Below are 10,855 nucleotides of genomic sequence, written 5' to 3' on the forward strand. Positions count from 1 at the left end.
ACTTTGTAAACTCTTCATTTTCAACAGTATAGTGAGTAACAAATAATTAAATAAATATTAATAAAATCTCCAACGGCACAATTCGAACATAGGACCTCTAAGCACAGACGCCCGATATTTAAACCATTACGCATCAATTTATCACGGGCAAGCCAGTGCCTTGGGACGCTTGACGCGTTTCGATCTGGCCACCTCGACAGGCTGATTCGTTGCAATTAGCGGTGATTGTGGGTGTTCCTAGCGTGTTCTGCACTTAGGAAAGTATGGATTGTTCTGCGATTTACGACAATGAAGGCACACAAAGCGTAATAGACGAAACCACAAGAACTTCTGAATCCGCGAGCACGAAGATTAGACATATCCATGCGCTTCCCATCATTCCCATGGTGGCTCCACGACCGCAGCGCCAGAGTTCCCTATATTACATCATAGGAAACTCTATGACTAGAGGGACTCTGGGCCTAGCGCTCACAGGAGCTGCAAGCAGCATGGTGGTGGTGGTGAGTTGTAGCAACAGGCGGGTTTAGCCTGGCCATCATGGGAATGATGCGTAACGCATGAATTTGCCAAAACTTTGTCCGCCTGACTTCAATCGGCTTCGTAAACTCGTAATTTTCAACCGAGTACTGTGTAATAAACAATTAGATAAGTATTAATGAAATTTCACGACGGCAGGATTCGAACAAAATACCTTTAGCACACCAGCCCGATATTGAAACCATTGTACCACGGGCGCATGCATCGACGAGCGGCATAGAACGCCGTATGAGTATGGGCTAGTATTCCTTCAAGCCACTCCTGTGGCTTTATTCCTTAACCTCCTCCATTTTTCAAGCGAAGCTTGTATTGGCTGACAAGTGGCGCTGTCGTGGTCACACAAAAAACTCAGTTGCTCCCAGAGGAGCGGCGGGAAAAGGTGGTTTGACGAGTTAACAGTTGCGCCAGTGCTGGAGCGGGAGTCGTTAACATAGGCGTGCGCTCACGCCACGCGCGCAACCAATCAGAGCTGTTTTGCTACCGCCAGGGAGGGAAAGTGCAGGAAGGCGTTTCGTGTACATTGCGCCGGCTTCGTTTCCGTTCAGTTCAGTCTCAGAAAATGGACGGGACGGTCACACGTTGTGCGTTCCCCCGAGGAACAGGCAGCCTTCGACGAGCGGCGGCAAGAACTCGCCCGTGAAAGGGCTCGCCGTTGGCGCGTCGGTCCAGCGGTTAGAGCCGCCCGAGCCCAGGCAATCCGACAGCAACGATAAGAAGATCCCGAGCTGAGGGAGTGGGAGGTCAGGTGCACGCAGGACAAGTTTCGCTTACCCCCATTTTCCCGTAGGGGAAGGGTTGGTGACTTTTTATGGGAACAATAAAGAATTTCTCGCTGGCAAACCTACACGTTGAGACGTCTGGCGCGTTTCGATTTTGCCACCTCGACATGCTGAACCACTGCAATTAGTTGTAATTGTGCGTGTTCACAGTCTTCTGCACATAAAGAACTGTAGATTGCTCTGAAATTTAGGACAATGAAATCAGCTATATCGTAATAAATCAAGCCACTAAATCGTCTGGATCCACAAGCACGAAAATCTGTCAAATCCATGCACTACCCATCATTCCCATAGTGGCTGAACGATTGCAGCACCAGAGTTCCTTCTAGTAATTATTGAAGGGAACGTTATGGATGGCTATCCGGTATTGTTTGAGGTGCCGCAGAGCCCTACAAGGCATGCTAATGTGTTCATATAAATCGAGTAGTTGTGTTTGTGACACGACTCTACGTGTGTAACAACAGATGCAAGATGACAACATTGGTGACGACAATTGTATGACGACAACGGCATCATTACTAAAGCAATGTGTCTGACCGGGATTGGTAACCCATTATAAAAACAGCGCAACAGCCAACGAAGGACTGAAATAAAGAATGAAAGGACACAAGCGCTGACTTCCAACTGAGGATTTATTACAAAGGGTATATATATATATATATAAGCATAATCGAGCACGCGCTCGCAATCGTAATAGAACAAAAGCTAAAAGCAAACATAATCACTCATCGCTCATTTGTGAGAAAATGAGGTAGATTTGCAGCGAGAACCACATAACTACTCTGCGCATTCATGACATGTCAATTCTTCGTCAGACAGGGGAGTTGAAGGCTTGCTAACACAGTCACCCTTGGAAATGAATGTGGCCTCAATTATCATGCTTGTGCAAATGCTCCCATGTATCGCGACCGCAGCCCGATGAAACATCGGATCGCAATCACCATGATTACAATGCAATGCGCGAAAGACCGCCCCACCGTGCTGCATCTTGAAATTGTGTTTCTATAGCCTGACGTTGAGGCATCGGCCAGTCTGTCCTACGTACGTCATTCCGCAAGAAAAAGGAACGCTATACACAACTTCAGATTGCTTCGCTCAAATTCACACTGCTTTAATGACGTGGGCTCATACCCCAGTGGAAGCAGCTGTGGACAAGTTATCTTCTTCTTCATGCTGTGAGATGGCGCCTCAGTCAAAGTGGTGCCTGACGATGACAAAGAAGGTCGTTGTGTGTCGTTGATGACGACGACGGTGGTCGTTTTCCCAGGGGCCATTGGTCATTAGTAATATTTTCTTAAGTCTTTTGCCGTCAAAGTAACCCGCAGGGGATATGTAGGCTCCAATTAGTGTAAATTACACAGCCTTCTTTTTGACAAGCTGGCAGACCCACCGGTTGTGGTCATGAGGCTCTGCGGTGTTAGCGACATATGTAAAGTCTGTGCGGATGTAGACGATTACTTTGGTGCGTACACAGCATGTGGTCGAGATGAAAGATTCGTAGCCAGAGAGTCTGAGCGGAGTTGATGTATTTGGTTCGCAAATGACCAACATGGGGAAGCGATTTGTAAAAACGAATTGTCGAAAGACTGCTATACGGGTCTTGAGACCTCTGGCATTCCATTGAAAGATCGACGCACTTTTAACTTCAGTGCAGAAGGGGATATCGGTCGAGCCATGGTGCTTAAACGATGCTAGCAAGCACTAGATTTAGTGCATCCAGTATTTGCAGAGCACTTCGATCTGCTGGTGTTTGCAGCTTTTCAGTATCATGCGGGTCGTATTAATTAGCGATTGCAGCATTACAGCCACCTGCCTGTCTTGGTCGTACAAATCACCAACAGTAGACGTCGGGGGTTGTCCACCACAAGTTTGCTCCGATTCTGTTGCTGAATGCTGTCGTTTTGGTACGGCCGGCCGAGATTCGACAGATGTGGTCTTCTTAGTGGCCTTGTTCTACGTGGTCCTTTCCACAGTGCCTTGCCTGGGTGGCAGAGGAGGAGGTGGTGTTGTAGGAAGTGGCGTGAGCGTCGCAGAAGCAACAGCCTTCCTTGAGCAGCGCCGGGCGACGGGAACGTCGCTTCCTAATTTTATCGGCAGCTTCATGATCAGATGAATGATCTCTCACCATATCTTTCAAGATGGTCATTTCCTTCCTAATACTCAATGAAACTTGGCCATTTAGAACATTGCTTTGGAAAACGTATATTGTCCGTAGACAACACGGCGTTCGTGTTGTCCACTTCTCTACTATTGTGTCCTGTCTGCACGCCTGACCTCTTTTTTGCAAAAGGATATTGTCGTTTCTTCAACTGACTGTGGCCTTTCCAAAGTGCCTCAACCTATCGAACACTGCCTTATTGACTGGAAAGATGCGACTATGTTCTGGTATGTACTCAGCAGAAATTTACAAAAATAATTTGATCAACATTTGCACAGTATGAAAGTATGTGATGGTGACAATTTGACGCTTTTATGAATAGGCCTCCACCACCTATAGAACACTCATATGCAAGAGAGAAATGCAGAAACAGTCGTTTCCTCAAGAGTACATTTCAGTCAAATAATTATGCACCTGAAGGGCATTTACGAAAAAAATATGTCTGCCGAATGGGTACACACTCTTGATTAACTGTCTAGCCTTTCCTCTGTAACATTTAGCGAGATGAAGAGTTTTTCTTTGTGCAGCGTTAATTTTCTTGAAAAGCGGCACATAAGAGCGGCAAATAATGGTCACATACACAGTCACCCAAGGTGGCGCAAAATATGTCCACTGAACAGCGGCACAAAGCGAGTGTCATATACCCAGTAACCCAATTTGGTGCGATAGTTGGTTTCGTCGTTCGCAGAGCACATAATGCCATGGCCTACTCAACTCACTATGAACTGCCCAGTGACCCAAGTTGTCGGGAAAATGCTTAGATAGACAGGAAAAAAGGCAGGCAGATAGGCAGACAGCCAAACTCATGGCGCACTGTAGACAGCACTATATTTACACACGCTAAAGCAAATCTTGAAGCATTATTGAAGCCTTTCGCTATGCTCACTATCAGTTTCATTGACAAGTAATTCCTTGTCATCGCCTCGGTGTCGCGCTCTTCTTATGTAGAGATACATGAAAATGATACTGAGAACACATAGCGCAACGCTCATAAGACAGACATACAGGAACACATCAGGGTCATTGTCCAGAAATTGGCCTACAATAACCGGCGCTGTCATCGATCCGATGCCTTGCGTGACGACAGCTAGAGACATCATCTTGTTGTTTATATTTATGAGCCCTGCCATCCAGGATATTAAAGCGGCGAATATCGGCCCTTGGCCGAAACCAAAGAGAGCGCTGCTTAGCCAGAGCACCACGGAGCTGCTAGAACCCAGTAGCACGAGTGTCACGGCCGTGGGCAGGAGAATTACGTGCGCTGAGACTAGCACCCAGAAGGGAGGAACTTTGATTGTAGCCAGACATGCGGTGAGGCGGCCAGCGGCGTACGAGAAGTACACGGATTCAACGCGAGAAGCCAGCGATTTCGAGAAGTGGAGCTGGCTCTTGACTGCAAACGAGGCCATCATCTGGGCCGTGGTACGCTCGAACGCGGAGTAGGCAACCATGTAGACGCACATTGTTGCCAGAACGATTCGGGTGAAGCGGGCAGTGTTACGCGGTTCCTCAGCTTCCGCGGAAATCTCCCCGTTAGGTGTCGCGGGTTTGAAGTCGACGTTGTCTATAACGTAAAGAGCGATCATAGAAACAGTTGGAATCACTAAAAGTGCACCGGCGATACCGAATGCGTAATAAACGTGTGACTCTCCCGCGCCATGTTGAGCGGCGGAGCTATTGCCCAGCGCTACCAGGTCGACAGGCTGGTAAGCGATGCCGTTCTGGGTCAGGTATGCGTTGTCGGTGGTATTCGGTGCGGTCGCATTGCCACCGTTGCTGTTGGACAGGAAGGGTTGGGCGATGAACGGACCGACGAAGCCACCGACACCGAAGGCCAAGTGGAAGAGTTGTAGTGCCGGGCTGCTGTTCTCTGTCCACATCCTGATGATCCAGACGTTCGCACCTGCACGCAAAGGACACAACAGTTTTGTCTCCTGGTATCTACATGAAGTCCCTTGAATTCTATTTAGAGGTATACATGTTCGGGGGGTACACCATCAAAGACAATGACGACAATGTTTTGGTTCTGACGGAAACGCTGCTGTAACGCAGCAGGGAAGTTACGACTAACTGCCGTAGATGCCTATGCTATTAGAAGGAAGTACCGTCGCGACGTTGCTAAATGTAAGTTATTGAATATCTGCATATCTTTTGAAACATAATTTCTTTAAAATGCTCTCCACGCAGTCACGGTGCATTAGGGTGAAGTCATGGTTTCGAAATGTTTTCAGCGCAAAGACAAGGAACAAAGGAAAAGAGTGCCCAAAACGAGTGCTGTCTCACAACCGAACTTCTATTGGGATCTACCAAGAATATATGCACATACAAATAAGGGAAAAAAACAAAGAAAAGACAGCGCAATAAACCAGAATCAATGACTCAAGATCCCAATAAAAATTCACTTGTGAGACAGCGCTCGTGTTTTGCACTTCCTTCCTTTGTCGCTTTCCTTGGCGCTGAAGTATCGCAACCACGAATCCAACATTCCAACTATACCTAATTTGTAGTCTTGATTAGGGTGAAGTTCGACACATGGACGAAGGAGCAACGCCCAAATGCCTGGGCATGCAAATCTGGCTTTGAGAGACGCTGCAGTCCCGGGCACCGGTCTAAATTACGCCATTCGCATTAAATAAATGAGCACGCACTTAAATATATTTGAGTGTCTTTGCCTTCTGCCACCGTCGGATCGCGGCCACCGTGGCAGGGAATCGAGAACCGCGACCTCGTGCTTGATCTAACAATGCCACATGCCATCCACCGCTGCGGTTATCGCTAACGTTTGAAAATGGTGTTAGCTTTCTCTCCCAACGTGCGCCCACGTGGAGAACCGAAGTCGATACGTTTGGCGTACAATATACGGCGATGTCCAATTAACTTCATCATGGGTTATTGTACTTTTTTTTTTAGATTTCGATTGATATATACCAGTGAATAAACTTTGGAACCGGCTTTCCTAACCCTCGTTTGAGCGTCTCTTGGGGCCCTATAACGTAAAACTACTCTAATCAGCCTTTATTCCAATTTCCTTACGTCAAATTCAAATAACCGCCGATGAAAGCATAAGGCGGTGACCCACAGCGTTGTCTGAACAGCTCTTCCTGCTTATAGGAGGTCACTTTTGTTTGCTTTAAGAACGAATAACATTGCCTGCACTGAGCCGTTCTCTTTTGTTTTTGTTGTAGATAATTGGCTGACAAGAGGCGAGGAGCACACTCAAGTGTTAAGCGTTTCGAAGGGGTTGAGCCAGCGCAGTGGAAATACGTAACCGGATGAGGAAGGTGGTGCCGGCGTCTGCGATTGATCCGCTACCTCTTACTTAGCTTGCAGTGGCTGCTCGAAAATCGCGGCGGCGTGAAACGGCAGGTTAAGATTGCCTCTATAAAGGATACTCAGTAAATAAGAATTGGAAAGCGATGTCGTATACGTGCCGAAAAGGCTCGATAACCTTATAATGCCATAAACAAAGTACATTATACGAAAATGATCCACGCTCTGAGGCAGATGCGACTAGCCAGTCTCTAAGCGATAGGCGGGCAGCCATCTTCTATTCCTTTCGGAATGGGGCAGTCTCAGGCTATTCAGAAAAAAAAAATCAGTTTTGTTCGGCACATTGATGCATCATTAACGCGTACACGTCACTTTGACGCGGTGAGTATGAGCAGTTTGGTGACGTCGCGTGACAAACAGGCGAAGTGGACGCAGACCGACACGTTTTGACAAATAGCAGAGGACTAATGGCAAAAAAGCGTCGAATCAGAAATCGAAGTTTTTCTTTTGTTCGGCCTAATCATGCATAATCAGTGTGTGCACGTCATATCAGATGGGGAGCTATCGCGGTTTTCGCGACGTTGTGTCACAGACAGGCGAAGTGGGGGTGGTGTGAAAATTTTTTTACCAATCGTGAAAGGTTGGTTGCAGAATTGGAATAGAAAGAAATTGGAATAGATTTGCGTTATAGCGCCCTTGGAATGACTACAATGGGAATACTGCTAATGAGTTTCATAGGAAACTGTGCTTGTTGCATATTGAACATTTGCTTGTTGAATACGCAACCAGTACTCAATACAGGGAACGCTTGCACTGCATATATGCGTAATCGGAGTGAACGTACTTCATCGGAGAGTATATGACGACTAAGAAAACTGGATAATGGGTGAATGGTTATTCACGCAAAAAATGTAGCCAATCGGCACTAAACTTGCTTTCAGAGCATGCTCATATTAGACCTATGATCACGACCTCTCCCACCCACACTCTTTTGATGCTCACCAGTGCAAAGTGCAGCCACGCTCAGTCCACACAGAAACGCCGTAACATGTACCAGGGCTAGGATGCCGCCGAGTGGGAAAACGGTCACCGTGACGCAGGTCGCTATCATTGCCAAGATCGAGACCAACTGGGTGTTGTACGTGTCGTGTAACTTGCCCCCTACGAACGGGTAAAGAAAAAGACAACCGCGAAACAATGGACATTGCAGGATTGAAGAATAAGTGAAGCAAATATTTTAAGCTCTGAGACCTGGGTAAACGTTTTAACATGGGCATATTATTGCGTTGCATTTTCGTGGCGCAGCCATGAAGCGTAAGAAGATAAACGGTTTAGATTATTTTGGCATCTCTTGTGTAGCCAACTAAAGAGATCATCTACTAGCGCTGGCCCATCGAGATGCAGAGGCAAAACAACAATCCGCATTGGTCGTGACGAACTCCCCGAGAGCATGGTGTTCTTACATGGCCGTCGCACACAAAATCCACAGAATGCAAGGCACCACCCCAGAATGGCGCCACGCGATAACGTGGTGCCTGGCGCACTCTGGACTCGAGGGAAATGAGAGGACGGACGGGACTTCTCGAAGAATGAGAATCAGAGCCCCAGTCGGTCCTTTCAAGGAACCCCCGATCCAGCCGCACGCAACCATGAATACCCCTCGTCCCCCCCCCCCCCCCAAAAAAAAAGAAAAGAAGACAAGCGAAAATACAGCCACCCACACCCCAACCTTACGGCATAACAAGCCAGGGACTGGCACTGCATATACAGACAAACACATATCTACACATCCGAATATTTAGTAAGATACACCCTTTGTTCTTGTTGCGGGGAGCGACCAGCTCTTGCACAGATAACGTGGACGTGTAAACTATGGCCTCAAAATTCCAATTCGCCCCTTACGGCACAAATGCCAAGCAACAGACAGTGGGAAGTTTTGCTTGCTAGTGAAAACCTAGAGAGCGTCGGAGAGCTCTTCTCGATCAAGCCCAGCGAGCCAGAGGCCAGTGCACAGTACAGAGGCCAGTGGAGCCTTGGACTGAGGGACCCACTCTTTGCCCAAAACACCTAAGAGAAATAAAGTTTACATTACTACTACAATAAAACCAGTTATTCCAAGCGACAATCAAGAAATTAACGCTACACTTTTCTAATTATAACGCGCTCGTACATACGTACAACAGATAAACAAAGCTCGCACGCGTCACACGCGTCAAACACACACACCTAAAGTCATGCAAATTTACAACACTTTGAAATAAATTAATTTACTCAGTTGGAAAAATCTAGCTGAAGACTTGGTGAACAACCGAATGAACACGACGTAACAACGCCGGATATATATTAGCATACACACACACCCGCGCTCGCACACATGAGCAAGCAAACTAGCGTTAGTCTTACTGACGAAGTCAACTTGAAACAAACATTCATTGTAAGTTGAGTGCGCAATGAAAGAGGCAAACATGAATCAAGACGAATAACTGCTAGGTTGCTGCCTACAAAGACGCCCTGAGGCCGTCAATTGAGTATATCTGTTTTCAGTTAATGGCATGACTGCGGTACAAGTACTTTGGCTACAGAAGAAAACGCCTCTGTCCAAGTGGATCAAGTTCTGGTGTAAGTAGTCTGGCCATTTAGCATTCTGTGGACAGCCGATGGGGAGCTTAATATTAGGGTACCTAAGAGCTGGAGCCCCCTAGCGCTTGAGTACGGCATTGCTTGAGTACCCAAGTGAAAAAGTGTTATAGGTTTGGGTCTCCAAACGCAAGTTGCAGCGCCTTCAACATGGAGTCGCATGTGGTCAATGGTCATACAGTTATGCATAGGCGTTTGCTATTTGAAAGATTGAAAGTCATTCAACTCTGTGTAGGTGGATGACCAGCGGAGCTGTATATAAATATAAAGAAAACAAAGTAAGACAGCAAAACAATATAGCACAAATATGCACGTTGTTATGTTTGTTTGTATTCACGTTTATCTCGTGACCACAGTAATTATGGCCTTATGATCGCTATGCTAAACGTCCATGGGATCTGTGACGGCACTGGAGATGTTCTTAGCGAACGTTAGGTCTACGCGCGACCGATGGCGCGTCGTGGAGACGTTGGTCTTGGTGTAACATTGAAGGCTGAACCTTTCCAAGAGGAACGCCAAGAACCACTTTCCGTCGCGACGAGACACATCGATATTAAATTCAGCCACAAGGTCCCTCTTTGACGCTCCGGGTTGAACGCATACGGTGGTGACAACGATTCCGTCCAAACTTTTTAATGGCTAAGTAGTTCTAGGCAACTGCGCGTGAATTACGAGCTCAAAGGAAGAAGCTATACTTATTTTTTTATATGCCTGTTCTCTGCCCTGTTTCCTTGCTAGCAGCGAGCTCGTCTCTGCTTTTATGACTTCCTTTAGACATTATCGCGGTGCACGATCCACATCGCAATTAACTGACATTTCTCATTGGACATCCCTAATTATTTTTAACAACATATTGCAGGATACTCTATTCACAGAAAAAAATTTCGAGCGTCCCGCGCTTATTCATACACTCGAACGTGTGAAAGTTTAAAATAACAAAACGAGACCAAACACTTATTTCAAATAAACGCGCAAGAAGTTTCCTTCTAAGCAGAAGCTTACCAAGGAGAGAGCCGACGAGAGCGCCCACGCTAAAAGTGGTGATGATGTACGATATGTTGCCGATGCTTGTTCCATATATCTCAGCCAGGTCCAGCAAAGCGACACCTAATATGCCGCCGACGATGCCCTTTGGAAGAAAGATCAACACAAACGTAGGCAAATTCAAACTAAAGCGTTCACTAATGGTTCCTGGGATAATTGGTTGAAATTTGCTGGAGTGGAGATGCTGTCTCAAAAGTGAAGCCGAACCACCGCTATCTTACCATAGGCAAGTAACGTTAGCGAACAGCGGGGAATATACCAAGCACTTTCTTCCCACTCCTTGCTATTTAGGATGCTTAATTTAGCCATACAGATATCGCTAGACGTCTTTCTTTTTGTCACTGGCTTCAGTAGAAAGCGTAAACGTTTCTATTTTTCAAATTTTATGGCACATCAAGATATCAGTTCGCAGTCAAAGATAACATTTTAA

General features: G+C 46.6%; 1 protein-coding gene across 2 annotated transcripts in view; it reads right to left on the reverse strand.

The window, feature by feature from the left end:
- Positions 1 to 1,929: 1,929 nt before the first annotated feature.
- Positions 1,930 to 10,855, reverse strand: part of LOC126529353 (sodium-dependent glucose transporter 1A-like) — a 10,914-nt gene continuing 1,988 nt past the window's right edge. For both annotated transcript variants that reach the window (XM_050176955.2, XM_055069783.1), the window contains exons 2-4: positions 10,384 to 10,510; positions 7,747 to 7,905; positions 1,930 to 5,377 (exon numbers count right to left, since the gene is read on the reverse strand). In XM_050176955.2, the coding sequence (XP_050032912.2) occupies positions 4,335 to 5,377; positions 7,747 to 7,905; positions 10,384 to 10,510 (1,329 nt within the window). In that variant the 3' untranslated portion in view covers positions 1,930 to 4,334. The remainder of the gene's footprint in view (positions 5,378 to 7,746; positions 7,906 to 10,383; positions 10,511 to 10,855) is intronic.

Source organism: Dermacentor andersoni, chromosome 8, assembly GCF_023375885.2.
Source record: "Dermacentor andersoni chromosome 8, qqDerAnde1_hic_scaffold, whole genome shotgun sequence".
Taxonomy (NCBI): Eukaryota; Metazoa; Arthropoda; class Arachnida; order Ixodida; family Ixodidae; genus Dermacentor; species Dermacentor andersoni.